At 37.8% G+C, this 17,579-nt stretch overlaps 1 protein-coding gene across 2 annotated transcripts in view; it reads right to left on the bottom strand.

The window, feature by feature from the left end:
• LOC111148673 (RAD51 paralog B) overlaps nucleotides 1-17,579 on the bottom strand; it is a 599,479-nt gene that overhangs the window by 571,903 nt on the left and 9,997 nt on the right. For both annotated transcript variants that reach the window (XM_022505442.1, XM_022505443.1), the window contains one exon: nucleotides 15,910-16,026. In XM_022505442.1, coding sequence (XP_022361150.1) covers nucleotides 15,910-16,026 — 117 coding nt within the window. The remainder of the gene's footprint in view (nucleotides 1-15,909; nucleotides 16,027-17,579) is intronic.

Below are 17,579 nucleotides of genomic sequence, written 5' to 3'. Positions count from 1 at the left end.
AAAAAAAAAAAGGAGAAAAAAAAAATAAAAACTCTTTATTTGAAAGATTTTTCAACAGTACAGCAAATATTGTTACAGGTTTTTTAAGTGTGCAGATAACAAAGTTTTCACAAAACACAGTTACCTTTGACAACAAAAATAACATTATAAAAGAAACATTTTCAAGCAATGATTCTTAAAAACACTCTGGGGGCGCCTGGGTGGCTCAGTGGGTTGAAGCCTCTGCCTTAGGCTCAGGTCATGATCCCAGGGTCCTAGGATCAAGCCCCAAATCGGGCTCTCTGCTCAGCGGGGAGCCTGCTTCCTCCTCTCTCTCTCTCTGCCTGCTGCTCTGCCTATTTGTGATCTCTGTCAAATAAATAAAATTTAAAAAAAAAAAACACACTCTGTATTTTAATGTCTTCAAAAAGGCACTGACTTTCTCACTCATTATTAAAACATTACCTTTACTTTAGATTTTTTTTTTTTAATTTGACAGAGAGAGAGAGAGATCACGAATAGGCAGAGAGAGAGGAGGAAGCAGGCTCCCCACTGTGCAGACAGCCTGATGCGGGGCTCGATCCCAAGACCCTGAGATCACAACCTGAGCCAAAGGCAGAGTCTTAACCCACTGAGCCACCCAGGCACCCCAAAACATTACCTTTACTTTAAAGGGATGTTGTCAGAGTATACCACTGATTTGGGTGGTTGGTTAATTTTTAATCTGCTATGAAATATATTACATAGCCACTTCTCATATAAAAAAAGTCAGCAAATCTGACATATCTTTTCATTTAAAAACACATTTCACCTATCCTCAGTGGGTAGAATTCAACAGCTCTTTTCTTTGCTGTGAGATTGAATCCCAAAGAAGCCCTTGGGATTCAAATGATCTTCATGGTCAGTCCCCATCTCATTACAGAGTGCTAGAGAGATTCCTCACTTCACTAACCAGGTTTTTATAAAAATTAACAACGCTGATATCATCCTGAAGCACTCTCCACACATCCGATATCAACTTCTGTGTTGCTACAGATAGCCTAAGGATAATACAACAGAAAAGTTCAAAAAATCTTGAGAGAGAACATCTGTCCATATACCTACCACTTACCTACCATTTTTACTACTACTATGACTAGACTAGCCTAATCTATCCAACAACCCATCCCTCTATCCATTCATCAATCTATCCCAGATTTGGTTTGGTTTTTAAAGATTTTATTTTTAAGTAATCTCTACACCCAGTGTGGGACTCAAACTTAGAGCCCCAAGATCAAGAGCAGCACATTCCACCCACTGAGCCAGTCTCAGTGTCAGTTTTTTTTAATGCATTTTAAAGTAAGTCAGAGACCTCAGCATGCTTTCCCTTAATAATTCAGCATGTATATCATTAATAGGAATTTAACATGTTTCTTTCCTTTTATAAGGTAAATTTTACATACAGTAAAATGCATAATCTTAAGTTTACCATTTGATGAGTTCCAACAAATGTATATACACATGTAATCTAAACCCCTATGAGTCAGAACATTACCATCACCCCAGGCAATTCCCTCATAAACACTGCTTTATGTTCAAGAAATTATTTATATTCAAGAAGTCATATAAACATTGTATTATATTCAGGAAGCTTATTGGGAGAATATATCTTCTCTGACCCATCTTTACTTTAATGGCACACACAAAAAATTTAGTTCTTCCTGTATTTCGTTACTGAAACAAAATCAAGCTAAAATGATCATCTGGGTCATGGTAGAAACTTCTGTAGTTTATATAGCATCTTTCTACATTGAATAATCTGTTTTAATTCTCTAATTAAATTAATGATTTCTATATAACTTCTGACAGTATCTGTCCACAAATGAATCCATTTAAGTTGTTGCCGTATTGTTTTCTATGCTTTATTTCATTCATTTTATTGTAACGGGAAGAATAAGTGTGTCCCTAATATTAATAATATATTACATTTGGTCTTTTACTATTAAGAAAACTCAAAAGAGGCTTTTAAATATCTATCATTAATTTTAGTGATATTTTTCTACATATTGAATTTGTATCACTTGACTTTAAATGTCACTAAAAACTTATGGAAGTTTGTCTTCCTATCTCATGTGTTTTTTGGTTTTTTTTTTAAGATTTTATTTATTTATTTGAAAGAAAGAGAATGAGCGAGCAAAAGCATGGGAGTAAGGCAGGAGCAGAGAGAGAAGGATAAGCAGACTCCATGCTGAGCACAGAGCCTGACGCGGAGCTTAATCCACAACCCCAAGATCATGAGCTAAGCTGAAATTGAGTCAGATGCTCAGCTGACTGAGCCATTCGTGCGCCCTATCCTGTGTGTTTCTTAATTATGATGGCTTCCTATTATCATTACTCAGTATTTCAAGGGACAAAAAACAACAAAAGTTTCAATATAAAGGGTAATAGATATAATCCCTTATATCAAATTGTCCTTAGAATTTCAGAAAATTTTGGATGTCTTCTCAGATGGAATTAGATTGTCGGGGATTGACTTCACTAGTCAAGGGAGATTCATCAGCTGACTCGTCTATGCACATGGTTCACTCCTAGCACATTATTAGTATGGACTCCAGTATACAGTTTCTTCGCAGGAATCTTTTTGCCGTTTGTTTGTTTTGTGAGATTTGGTTTAGTCAAATCCAAAATCCACCTAACTAGGTATGCAGAACTACAATTCATCCCAGTACGCTGAAAATAAAGGTACAGCAAGGTGCCTCTGCAAACCTTCTGTAATACTTCCTCATGGACTATACCTGACATATGACAGTCTGACACACAGACCAAGTGAAGATGCCAGTGTCACTCTATACATTAAATACTCATTAAGGTTTGTTTCACTTTTTAGGTTGAAATACCACTAGAAGTTAGAAATTTTTTTTCCCACAAACTAATGGACCATCTTACATACTCTGCTTTGGAAACTGCTAGTTTTAAAGAGCCCCAAACACTCTTTTATCATTATCAAAGATGGTATGGATCAAATTAATTATCAGAAATCAGAGGAAAAGTAATTTTTGCCAGTAAAAGTTGGAAGTGGATCTAGAAAATGAAAAACAGTTACTCTTCAGAGTGCTAACTAATGGGAGGAACAGAGGACTACCTTTCTATACATACTATCTACACACCAGGGTTTTTTGGGTTTTTTTTTAAGCTTTTATTTATTTATTTGACAAAGAGAGAGAGAGATCACAAGCAGGCAGAGAGGCAGGCAGAGAGAGAGGAAGAAGCAGGCTCCCCGCTGAGCGGAGAGCCCGATGTGGGGCTCGAGCCCAGGACCCTGAGATCATGACCTGAGCCGAAGGCAGAGGCTTAACCCACTGAGCCACCCAGGCACCCCTACACACCAGGTTTTATATACTTTCTAAAATTTAATGAGCTTAAACCCCTTAAATCCTTTGCGATTTTTAGTGGAAAGGTAAAACAGGCCATTATTTTAATTAAAATGATACACATGAAAACATTCAGTAATATATTAAGTCTCATGAAAATGTAAGGTATTCTCATTATTCCATCTTTAAAGAAAACATGTAAAAAAAATCTGAAAACTTAAGTAGAACTAGTATTTTTTCTACTTCATATTTTCACGTACTATTCAGCATAGTCTAGGGAAAAATAGAACATTATGTGAATAACATTATAAGATTTCTGGGGTTGTTTGTTTTGTTTTGACTTTGCATTTGAAGTTGGATAATTACATTAATTTAAGCTAAAATAACTAATTTCTAATTCTTTAGCAATCTCAGATCGTCTTCATACATTTTTCACTCTCTTTCTAGACTCAAAAAAATTTATGCTGCATGCAATTCGGATGGGCTGACTGGAGTTAAATTTCATTATTTTTTCAGGTTTACTTAGTGGGTTAAAACATTTCAACATTAATAATTTTTAGCTTCAGATAGTTTAGCTCTGAATTCTCCCAGCCAAACCACAAAGTATCAAGTTGTGTTCAGTTCCCAGGTTCAGCTCCAATGGTGGTTAGAAAGAGAGAATATGCCAAACCAGAATAGTCTCAGTTAGCTGTTTCTTGGAAACTCTAGAGTGAATACAACATTTACACACAGAAAACACCAGTAAAATACAATCAGCTTCATATAGTTTAGATCCTGGGCTTCAACCCTGCCTGAGAAATAAAAGAACTGAAAGAAAATAACCAGTGGTGAGGATCACTCAAATATCAACAGGAAAGCAAATATTAACAATTAGTTTAAAGGAGAAAGAGAATTATTCCTAAGCAAAGAAAGTCTAGTTGTACTGAAGTAAAAATGAAGCCTAGTCATTCTAATCTTTAGAGAGACTGAATGGTTGAGATGAATGTGAAACCTGGACCTGATAGGACCTAAAACCAAGTTAACTCTCCTCTCACTGAAGATGGGGGCAACAGGATGGGCCATCTGCCAAACCATTACTTCACGTAAGAAAATTTAAGGACTGCCTGGTTCTGATCTGAGAAAAGAGCTTTGGAAACTTCATATCATTTTTTTAAATGATGCCCCTCACCCATCTTTTGTCTCCATTTGCTCTACAATCATGTAGAAACATGATTAGGCCTTCGATCTACAGAATTCATTTGAAAAATAACTAACTCTCAAAATCCTAAAACAAACAACAAACAAAATCTCAATCTCAGAAAGGCCAGGTAGTACTTTGCCTTGTGAAAAAAACCTTGATCTTAAATTACTTTACATCAACATGTGGAAGATTTTATATCTTGGATTTTCTCCACTACTCCTTATTTCATATTAACAACTTCTATCTTTCAAGAACATGGGAAGGGACAAAAAAGAAGGGAGGGGAACTGAGCAGAAAAACACAGGAGGACATGGAAATGACAAGTACCCCAAGCTTCACAGTTAAAAAAGAAAACACCAAACAGTATCAAGGGACATCATCATCCATTTAACAGTCATATAACATGTGCTATATAAAAGATTCTATGAAATCTTTATGGAGAAAGACATTTATTTCTAAACCAGGAAGTGAGCGAAGAATTAGGAGCAATGATCCAATCAACCACACCCGCTAAGATCCTGTATTAGGACAGGGGCTTATCTTGCCTTTCAAAACACTGGACAGGATAAACAAACCACGTCAGCGGATTATGGTCAAGGAATGGAATTGGAAGTTTCTCCCTAGTAATCCTACTGCTGTTGTCAAACATGGAGCACACCTAACCTGGCTGTATTCTGAAGGAGATGAGACCCATTTTGGCCAACCTACACACCCATGAGCAAGAAAAATAAATGTTTGCTGCTGTTATAAGCAGTGTAAGCAGCCAAAATTGACCAATCAAAAATTCATGTCTTGTACTTCACTGTTTATGCATTCCTATCACATGCCTGGTCCTTGAAGGCACTTCAGTTTACGATCCTGCCTTAATAGCTCCAATGATCTTGCAGGCCACAGCTAACCTTGCCAATAAGAAAGAATAAGAACTGCATATTTAACTGTTCTGAGGAAAAATCAGGATGCCAAAATAGGACTAAGTGACAAAAATAGTCACTTCCAAAGCAAAACTGACCCGCTCAAGGACAACTGGTCTACTTAAATCATGAACAAAGCATAGAAATGCATCAGGAAATACCAATAGTAAAAACGTGCTACATCCTTTCTCAGTATTTAGAGCAAGGATCTGTGTATAATCGTCCCTCTCAAATGTTGTGAAGATTTGGCAGGCTTCATAGGTTTACACTTCCAGAGGTACTCTTGAACAAAGATATGCAGATCTTAAATACCTGTCTGTTGACATGAGTTTGGACCAGTTCTCTAGTCCAGTAACCTCAGGATTGCAGTATGAAAACCCTTTTTTTTGGCGATCCCTTTAAATACAACCTTAATTTTACCAAGTCATATTAGCATCTTTATTCTACATTCTTAGTAGGGGTGATCTTGACCCCAAGGATGAAACCTGCTTTTGGGATGGGGGTGGTTAGATTTTATTCTTTTTCAACCTAAAACACAGATAAACAGACAGTACATAAACAGGTATATAGTGTATCTGTGGGATTAAAATCCCATGGGGAAGGAAGCTTCATTAGAAAAAAAATGTCTAAAAAGCTCATAAGGGGAGAAAATGAAAACATGATTGAAAAACACTGATTTAATGTACATGATCCCCTATGAGAAGGCTACCATGTGGTTTGACCTCCACATTATGTAAACTTTTAAACTTTAAATTTCAAACATATCTTTACTACCCATCATTAGTAATAGCAGATGCCGAATTATCTGCTTAGATATTCCTTGAGTAAGGAATCTGATGTTCCCAGGGAATGGGACAAAGCCCCGCAGTTCAGTTCCATCTGTGATTCTGCAGAGGCGGTTTTGCTTTGGTTTCTCCTCTGCTGCTTCTGCTTTCGGCACGAGGAGTGCTTCTCTACTTCCACTTTTGATCTCAGTGCTGTAACTGCACCTACACAGATTCAGCGACGTCCACATCAATCGAAACTGGGCATCAGGAAGGAGCAGCTACAAAAACACTAGCAGAATGTTTCCAGACTTATTCTTACTCCCTCTTTCGTCTCCAGGCCTCATCTAAGTTTATCCTACCAGTTGCCTTACCTCTCTCACCAGGGACATCTACCTCGTATCTGGGACTCTAGGTTTGACCTTTTAACCAGAAACAGAGATCATGCAAGGCAATTAATTAGACACCTCCAGTGATACCATATTAGTTCTCTATCGTTCTGTAACAAATTACCACAAACTTAACAGCCTAACACAACACCCGTTTCTTATCTCACACTTCTGTAGGTTCTCACGCTTCCGTAGGTTAGCAGTCAGTCTGGATGGGCTTGACAGGGCTCTCCGCTCAGTCTCACCCGACCAAGATCAAGATGCCAGTGCGGCAAAACCGCCCACTCTGCAGCTGCGGATCTGAGCTGTTTCCTCTCTGGCCATCCTCCGAGGGCTGCTCACTGCATCGAGAGGCCACCTCCCTACCTTCCTTCTCACGATCTTTCTGCTTTCTCCTCTAGCCAGAGAAAGCTCAGTTTTCAAGGGCCCATGGAAGCAGATCAGTAGGTCTCCCTGTCTTAAAGTCAACTGTGCCACAGAACATGCCATAATAACGGAATGCTAGCTCATCGCATCCGCAGGTTCCAGGCATTGTGGCACAGCATCTCTGGGAGGCCATTTCAGAATTCTGTCTACCACAAAGTCTCTGGGAAGAGAGAAGTAATAAATTTTTTTAAGACTTACACACACACACATTGGGGCGCCTGGGTGGCTCAGTGGGTTAAAGCCTCTGCCTTCGGCTCAGGTCATGATCCCAGGGTTCTGGGATCGAGCCCCACATCGGGCTCTCTGCTCAGCGGGGAGCCTGCTTCCCTTCCTCTCTCTCTCTGCCTGCCTCTCTGCCTACTTGTGATCTATGTCTATCAAATAAATAAATAAAATCTTCAAAAAAAAAAAAGACTTACACACACACACACACACGCATGCATACATATATCAACACACATATACAGTAATAGCCAGGCTCTAAGAAGGACCCAGTGATCTCACTCTGGTATTCACACCCTTCTGTACTCCCCTCCCACACTGTAACAGGTGTGTCTGTGTAACAGACTACAGCGGAAGTAATGCTATGTAACTTCCAAAGCCAGGCCATAGAAGACAATGCCATTTCTGCCTTGTTCTCTAAGATCACTTACTCTAGGTGAAGTCAACTGCCATGTCAGGAAGACAGGCAAGTAGTCCTGTGGAGAGGTCCGGGTGGCCAATAACTGAAACTTCCTGCCAACAAGAGCCAGGACCAACTTCCCAGCCACATAAGTGAGCCATCTTGGAAGCATCCCCACCACCTCCGGTCAGGTTCTCAGATGACTGCAGCCTCACCAATACCTTGACTGTAATCTCATGAGACCTTAACCAGAAAACCAGCTAAGATGCTCCTGAATTCCTGACTCACAGAAACTGTGAGGTAATAAATCTTTCTTGCTGTTTTTAGCCACTAAACTTTGGAATGATTTGTTAAACAGCAATATTTAACAGATCTATAAATATGCAGCTAAGATACACAGATATTAGAGATATTTAAGAAAAAAACTCCTAAAATGAAAAAATCACTGATGTTCATCAATAAAAGATCAGTTAAGGGGGCGCCTGGGTGGCTCAGTGGGGTAAAGCCTCTGCCTTTGGCTCAGGTCATGATCTCAGGGTCCTGGGATCAAGTCCCGCATCGGGCTCTCTGCTCAGCGGGGAGCCTGCTTCCTCCTCTCTCTGCCTGCCTCTCTGCCTCCTTGTGATTTCTGTCTGTCAAATAAATAAATCTTTAAAAAAAAAAAAAAGATCAGTTAAGTAGAAAACTCATATTCCTTAAGTGTACTATTGTGATAATTTTTAATGGTATACAAATCAAAATAAATATAACATTAAAAATCACTAAAGTCTGGCTTATTTCAAGATCCAAGGAGAGAATATGAAAGACATAGCAATAACCAAAGCATTACAGTAAACAAGCACTACGTAAGTGTTTAAATACAAACTCATTCTCTCAACTAATACTTATTAAGTACCTCCTACATATGCTAATCCTGTGAATCTAACTATAAAGACATAACCCTGCCCACTTGGAATTTATTCTCCAGCGAGGAAGACATGCACTAATTAAGCATACGAACGCTACAGTTCTAACAGTGACAAGTGCTATATAGAAGAACCAAGTACATGGTTCAGTTCTCTAAAAACATAGGACAATTCTAAATGTGTTAAGTCAAAGCACAATAAAATAGACTCAAAATACATTAAGTAAAAAATAATAGAACTACAAGTAAATTTGTCAATTCAACAACATTTTAACAACCTTTCTAAATTACTATTAGGTCAGGCTGAGAAAAAAAAGTTGGTAAAGATAAAGAAGATTTGAACAACCCAAATAACAAGCTGAATTTAATGGTCATATATGCAGAGCATTTAAATATTAGAGAATAATCCTTCTTCTCAATTGCACCTAGAGTATTTTTATAAAAGTTGATCACATATTACACCTTAAAACAAGTTTCAGAAATTTTTAGAGAATCAGTATCACATAAAGTTCTCTGACTAATGAATTTAGGTTAACAATCTAATTTTTAAAAGATAAATTTTTAAATAAGTAATTTAGATTTTCAAAAATTCCAAATAACTCATGAATTAGAGAAGTAATCATAATGGAAATTTTAAAATACCATTAAAACTAAGTAAAAATGAAACTGCTATAATTTTCATTTTATATAAATAAATTCTATATAAAATAAATTTCATTTTATATTTTAAAAATGAAGCAATGGATATTCACAGCCCACAAGAGCAGAGTAAAAAAAAAAAAAGAAAGAAAGAAAAACTGAAAATTAATAGATTAAATGTACATAACTTTTTGGGGTGTAGAAATAATCTCACAAAACATGCTATTACATAGAAGGAGATAATAAATCACTGAAGTAGAAGAAAAGAGAGGACCAAAAAAGAACAACAAAAAGCACAGTCCTTTGAAAAGACTATAATAGGGACACCTGGGTGGCTCAGTTGATTGTCTGCCTGAGGCTCCGGTCATGATCCCAGGGTTCTGGGATGGAGTCCTGAATCCCACCTCACACTCCTTGCTAAGCAGGGAGCCTGCTTCTCCCTCTGCCTGCCCCTCACCCTGCTTTCTCTCTCTCTCTCTCTTTCTCTCTCTGACAAATAAATCATAAAATCTTTAAAAAAAAAAAAAAAAGGCAAAGAATAATAATACTCTAAACTCTCACCAGACTTTTTTTTTAAGATTTTTATTTATTTATTTGACCGAGATCACAAGTAGGCAGAGAGACAGGGAGCAGGCTACCCTGCTCACCAAAACTACTCAGTAAGAAACAGAAAACCATAAATAGTCATGAATAGTCCCATAAAGCATTAAAGGAATTTATTTCATTTTTTTAAATCTTCCCACAAGGAAAATACCAAGATCAGACAATTTTTCAGAAAATTTTTATCAAATATTCAAGAAACAAATAATTCTAATTTATACAAACTATCATAAAATATTTAAAAAGAGTCAGTATGCAATTAACTCAATTAGCTCACAATAGATCACACAAAAATTAACTCAAAATAGATCATAAACAGGGGCGCCTGGGTGGCTCAGTGGGTTAAGGCCTCTGCCTTCGGGTCCCGTCGTGATCCCAGGGTTCTGGGATCGAGCCCCACGTCAGGCCCTCTGCTCAGAAGGGAGCCTGCTTCCCTTCCTCTCTCTCTGCCTACCTCTCTGCCTACTTGTGATCTCTGTCTCTCTGTCAAATAAATAAATAATCTTTAAAAAAATAGATCATAAACAAAATGTAAAACCTAAAACTGAAACTTTAGAAGAAAACATAGCAAAAATCACTGTGTCTTTGGCTGGACAAAGAATTTGTAGAGATGACCAAAAGCACCATCAATAAAAGAAAAAAACTCATAGACTGGGCTCCAAAAGCTGCCATGAAGAAACCAATGAACAGACAAGCCACCGATTGGAAGAAAACAATTGCAAATCCTACATCTGATAAAGGACTTGTATCCGGAATATATAAAGAATGCTTACAACTCAGTAACAAGAAAACAACCAATTAAAAAATAGGCAAAAAATCTGACTAGACACTTCACTTAAGAAAATACACAAAAGGGAGTGCGTGGGTGGTTCAGTCAGTTAAGCTTCTGACCCTTGATTTTGGCTCAGGTCATGAGGTCAGGGCTGTGGGATGGAGCTGCACCTGGGGCTCCACACTCAGCAGGGAGTCTGCCTGAAGATTTTCTCTCCCTGTCCCTCTGCCCCTCCCCCTGCTCACGCACAGGCATTCTCTCTTTCTAAGATAAATAAATAAATCTTTTTAAAAAAGAGAGAAAATACACAAATGGCCAGTAAGCACATGAATAGGTGTTCGATATCATTAGTCATTAGAGAAGTGTAATTAAAACTACAATGAAATTGGCAATTCCACAACAAGCCTGGCTGTGAGAGTGCGGATGGGGTTGCCTATTGTCCCCCAGTGGTGCAAGGGGGAGAAAAAAAAAAACCAACAATGAAATACCACTCACACCCACTGGAATAGCGAAAATCAAGAAGATAAACAATACTAAATGTTAGTGAAGATGCGGAGAAACAAACCATCACACTTTGCCAGTGAGGATGTGAAATGGTACAGCCACTTGGGAAAGCAGTCTGGGGTTTCTTAAAAAGTTCAGCGTATCCATTATCCACTCACTCCTAGTAATCTCCCAAGAGAAACAAAAACCTATGCCCATACAAAGACCTATCCATGAATGTTCATAGCAGCATTATTCCTGCTGGGTGAAAACGAAACAATCTAAGTGTCCATCAACTGAGGAATGGATAAACAAAATGTGCTGCAGCCATACAACGCGATACAAATCCACAGTTAAAAGGAACAAACTACTACTACATGCTACAACATGGGTGAACCTCAAAAACATCACACTATGTAAAAGAAACCAAACACAAAAGACTACATATTAGATGATCCCACTTATATGAAATGTTTAGAAAAGTCAAATATATAGATAGAAGCAGAAAAACAGATGAGTGGGTACCCTAGGCTGAGGATGGAAGCAAGGATTACCTATAAATATGCATGAGGGAAATTTTTAAGGTGATGGAACTGTTCTAAACCTGGACTATAGTGATGACTTACTAGAAAATTACTTGAATTATCCAATTAATAATCGTTGAGGTTTTATAGTGGTTAAATTGTACCTTAATAAAACTGCTTTTGAAATAACCAAATGATTTGTGAAAAAAATTTTCAAGCTCATTAGAAATCAGGAAAATGAAAACTAAGATCATAGATGCCAAAGATGGGCATAAGTTAAGAAATCTGATAATACCAAGGAATGAAGACATGGAGCAAGAAGAATTCCTGCACATCACTGGTAGAAATTCAAACAGGAACAACTGCTCTGGAAAACAATTTGTCCTGATTCTGCAAAGTTGCATTATGCACATATCCTATAACCAGGAAATCACTCCAAGGTAGATACCCTAGACAGGATCCAGATAGTAAATATTTTAGGCTCTACAGACCATGAGATCTTTACCACAACTAACTCAACTCTGCCTTCTATCATATAAACAGCAGCAGACAAAACATAAACAAATCAGCATAGTTGTGTTATAATAAAACTTTGTTTACAAAAACAGACACCAAGCTAGATTTGATCATTGGGCAGTAATTTGACAATCCCTGTCCCAGCGAAATACTTGTACATGTGATGCAGGGGACATGTACAATTTTCAAAGTATTTGTTTATATTAGCCTCAAACTAGAAACAACCCACAAGAAAAAAGTTAAATAAATCGTGGCATATTTTCAAAGTGGAATATGATACAGCAGGAAAAGGGAATTATACTCCTGTCACCTGAAACAACATGGTAAATCTTAGAAGACATTATTAAGCGAAAAAAAAATAATTCACAGAAGAGATATGATATGAATTAATCACAGAAATGATTTAATAAAGCTCAAAACAAAGCAAAACTAAATAAATGTCATGGCACCTATTTAGGTACATAGACAGTAAAAGAAAACTATAGGGGAAAAAAATTTTAGGAATGGTAAAAATTCAGAACAAAGATTACATCTCAATGAAGGATAAAGATAGGATCAGGGAGAAGCCCACGGTTAGTTTCAATGGTTCTGGTATTGTTCTGGTTCTTATTAAGTCATAGGGTCATAAGACTTCATAACTTACACATGCAGAATATATTTAATCTTATATATATATATATATAATATACATTAAAATTTTGTTAATAAAAGGTAAATAGAAATACTCCCTATAGTCAACTGAAAAAAAATCCCAAAACAACTGAAGAGGCTACCTGTAACTAAAACAGGAAGTACAGAACTGGCCACTAAAATGCAGTCAGAGTATCTGTGCTCCAAGTCCACCAAGCAGATCATGACAAAAGACCAACGTGGCTGGTAACTAACACTTGGATTCAGAAAGAATTGACAAATGCCAAGTGAAAAAGTATTAAAAAGTATTCTAAAACATTTTTTAAATTAGTTCTTAGTTAATCTTAAGTTCAGTTTTTGCTATTTAAGTAACTTTATAACTGTAGAACACTGCCGTTACAAACTCACTTGAAGAGGTCCCGCTAGAGTGCAAAAAGATTACGTATAGTAAGATTCTGGCACCATCTGGTGGCAGTACCCTGCAACAGCAGGGGGGTTTGTTTCTTTGAAAGATTCGCTCACTCATTTATCAACTATCTAATAGGCATCCTCCAAGCATAGCACACACATATTTTTAAACCTTTCTTAGAAGACAGGACATAAAATAAGGTATAGTATCTAAAACAGAATGCCCATTTTCAAGAAAAAAATCTACACTGGAATTCATGACTATGAGAATGTCAGAGTTTGCTCTTGTTTGCTTAAAATATCTAAGCCCCTAGAAGTCTCAGGCAAGAAGTTCTTCAGGAGTATCCTGGTAAGTGCGTGAGTTGCCACACTGGACCAGTAAGCACGCCAATGCAGCATGCAGGAAAGAACTGTGGTAGTTTCTAAATATCTTCAATCTCACTATGGAAAACAATATAGAGGTTCCTCAAAACAATTAAAAATAGATCTACATACAACTCAGAAATTCCACTTCCAGATATATACCCAAAGGAAGTAAAAACTATTTCTTCAAGATACCTGCACTCCAATGATTATCATAGTAGTATTCTCAATAGCCAAGATATGTTAACAACCTAAATGTCCATCACAGGTGAATGGATTTAAAAATGCAGCATTTAAGCAATGTCCACAAGAGCCAAATTATGGAAAGAGCCTAGATGCCCATTGACAGATGAATGGATAAAGAAGATGTGGTATAGATACACAGTGGAATACTATGCAGCCATCGAAAAATGAAATCTTGCCATTTGCAACAAGGTGGCTGGAACTAGAAGGTATTATGCTAAGCGAAGTAAGTCAATCAGAGAAAGACAATTATCACATGGTCTCACTGATATGAGGAATTTGAGAAACAAGACAGAGTATCATAGGTGAAGAGAGGGAAAAATGAAGATGAAACCAGAAAGGGAGACAAACCGTAAGATACTCTTAATCTCAGGAAACAAACTGAGGGTTGCTGGAGGGGAGGGGTTTGGAGGGATGGAGCGGCTGGGTGGATGGACATTGGGGAGGGTGTGTGCTATGGTGAGTGCACCGAATTGTGTAAGACTGATGATTCACAGACCTGTACCCCTGAAACAAATAACATTATTTGTAACATTAATAACATTTATTAACATTATGTTAATAAAAATAATAATAATAAATGGGGCATATATACACAATGGAAAATTACTCAGCCATGAGGAAGATAACTTCCCATAAGCAGCAACATGAACAGACCCTAAGCACATTACACTATGCAACGTAAGTCAGACAGAGAAAGAAACATACTATACAGTATCAGTTACATGTGGAATCTAAAAAGTTAAATCTGTAAAATTAAGAAGGCGGTTAAAAAGGCGTGGGGTGCAGAGATAAGAGTGATGGTGGTTGGGGCACCCAGGTGGCTCAGCTGGTTAAGCAACTGACTCTTGATCTCAGCTCAGGTCACGATCTCAGGGTCTTGGAGACTGAGCCGTGCATCAGGGTCCACCCTCAGGACAGCCTCTACTTGAGATTCTTTCCCTCTGCCCCTCATCCCCCTCCCAGCTCACCTGTGTCCTCTCTCTTGCTCTAAAATAAATAAATATTAAAAAAAAAAAAAAGTGATGGTGTTTAACAGTACAAACTCATAATGAAAAGTAAATAAGCCACAGTGCTCTAATGCAGTCTAATGAATATAGACAGTAATATTATACTATAATTATGTGGTAAATATTGCTACATCAGCAATCATATTATAATATACAAATGTATTAAAGTAACATTGGTTAAGTGTCCAACTCTTGATTTTTGGCTCAGGCATGATCTCAGGGCTGTGAGATCAAGCCCCACATGGATCCTGCTTTAGATTCTCTCTCCTCCTCTCCCGCTGCCCCTCCCCCTTTCCCCTCTCTAAAAAAAAAAAAGAAATGTCCTTGAATCCTTGACACTTCTTTCAAAAAGTAGAGCCAATTTTCCCTTTCCTTGAATGTGAGCTGTACTTAATGACATGCTTCTTAAGAAGACAATGTGGCAGAAGTTAATGGTGTGTAACTTCCACAACTAAACCATCAAAGGTTTTGCCACTTCCATCTTGCCTTCTTTTGGATTACTCACCCAGGGGGAAGTCAACCACCATGTCCTGAGAAACTCAAGCAGCCTGTGGAGAGCCTCTTTGGAGAGGAACTGTGACCTCCTACCAAGAACCAGTATCAACTTCCCAGTTACATGAGTGAGCCCTCTTGGAAATATCCTCCAGCCCCACCACGCCTTCAAGACACTGCATCCCTCACCGACATCTCTGAGCTAAGCCACTCCCAAAGAAACAGAAATAGTAAGTATCAATTGTCGTTTTAAGTCACTTCATTTTGAAGTAATTTGTTGTGCAACAATGCATAACCAACACAGCCTATCACATCCTAGAACCAAATTTTATCTACAACAGAAACTAAAAATAGCTTACTTCAGTTTAATACCATGATTTGCCCACATGTTAATAAAATTTCAAATTTTCCTTCCTCATACACTAAGTACTGTTCCTTTTTTAATTCCCCCAAATCGCTTCATGCTATTTCATAATATTCATCAGTTTCTAAGTTAATTTTAAGAAACAGCAACCGAAGCAGACTTCAGGTGGTCAGCAAGGACTGTTCTGAATATCTTTATTTTTTGAAAAGCAACTATACTAGGTCCTGAGTGGAGAACCATGCCCTTGAGGTATGAATTAATCTATGTTTCTCAACTAAACTTTTTCCCCTGGCTCTGAACGTTACAGGCCAGTGGGAGATTTGGAAAGTTTCTCCTTTACCTCTGTGAGGGATCCACAAGCCACACCACCATGCAGGGCTTCATCCAATGCAGAAAGGGTTGTGGCTAAGAACGCTGGGGAGAGAGAAGCAGACGTCTGCATCTTCATCCCATAAGCCTGAACAAGAAAAAGAAGACGTTCTTTTCAATCTCCATGTCTATTCAAAACCAGAAACCCACTCCAAATCTCAGTTTCTAGCAGCTGGAACTCCAATCCATCTCTCTTTTCCTCAAACATTTATTTGTTTAATGAATATTTAGTCCATGCCAGAGACTATGCCAGACTATCATATATGATAGAGGAGACAGAGGCCCTGCCCTCACAGTACCTATGGTCACCCAGCAGTTGAAATTAGGACTGGAAACCAGGCAATTACAATACAGATGTCAGAGACACCATGACAGGGAAAGTGGACTCCCAGAGACAGTATATACCTCATCTATGAATTCTGTGATCCAGGAAGACTTCAGGAGGAGCTGGATGTCTGAGCTAAAATGTGAAATAGCTGTTAAGCAAAGGAAATACACATATTCCTGCCAAAGAGACAGAACACACAGAGAAAGGGAGAAAATGGAAACTAATAAAAACTACAAAAAATAAAGAGTCAGAATGGTTGAAAGATGGAGTGTGGTAACCAGTGGGGCCAGTGATGGGGCTGGAGAAAAAAGCAGGGGCCAAATCACGAGAAAGAGCCTTGTTGAAGTCTGGGGTCAATGTGGAAAGCAAGAAGGAATGGCATGCTCAAGTTATCTTTTCAAACCAAGGTTGGTCTGTGTAGAATAGCTGGAAGGTAGGTATGGTAACCTGAGAAACGGCCCCCCAAGAAATGTCTGCATCAAATCCTTGGAACCTGTGAATGTTACCTTCCTCTGAAAAAGAGCCTTTAAAATGTGATTAATGTGATTACATAGCTAGCAAAGTTTAAGAACACTTACCTCTACAATTTCTAACATTAAAAATTACTACTATTTTATTAAATTGCCCAAATAAACTGAGGCCAAGCCATAGAACAGTAATTATTCCTTCCTTCCTTCATTCATTTATTTTCAACAAATACTGAGTACTTACTACATGCCATATACTATGATAAACTATGGGAACAGAAACAGAAACAGTCTCTAACCACTTCCAGTTTACAACTTAATACATCTGTATATCAAATCCAAGGCCCTTCTGCTTCTGTGAAGATGTAGGAAAACCAGCATATTAATATTTGTAAGCGACAAATGTGCCCACTTCTGTCCAGTCTCACCTATTAAATTCTTAGATCATTTAAACCATGGATTATCACATTTTTCTGAGGCTATACTCAGGTACACTTAAAAAAAAAAGAAAAGAAAAACTACAGAAAAAAGTCATGTGGTATACATCTGATTTAGAAATACCTGAATATTGTCTACAACATATCATCAGGCTATTGCCTGGTAGGTAGGCTTGGAGACATTTTATCAAACGTACAAAGGCTGCCCAATCTGTCAACATTAAAGTACTTCCTTTGCCACTATAAGAACACTAATCACTAGAATAATAGAATTAGTGACACATATAAAAAAGACTAAAATGAAGGAACAGGATAAGATAGGAGAGTATGTATACAATATCAGAGATGATAGTATGTATATAAATGAAACAAAAAGGAGTATTTTGGTATGCCACTTCACCAGTTTTTC

This window comes from Enhydra lutris, unplaced genomic scaffold (assembly GCF_002288905.1).
Source record: "Enhydra lutris kenyoni isolate GAN:26980312 unplaced genomic scaffold, ASM228890v2 scaffoldscaffold20, whole genome shotgun sequence".
In the NCBI taxonomy this organism is placed as follows: Eukaryota; Metazoa; Chordata; class Mammalia; order Carnivora; family Mustelidae; genus Enhydra; species Enhydra lutris.
This window is presented reverse-complemented; position numbering and strand designations above follow the sequence as displayed.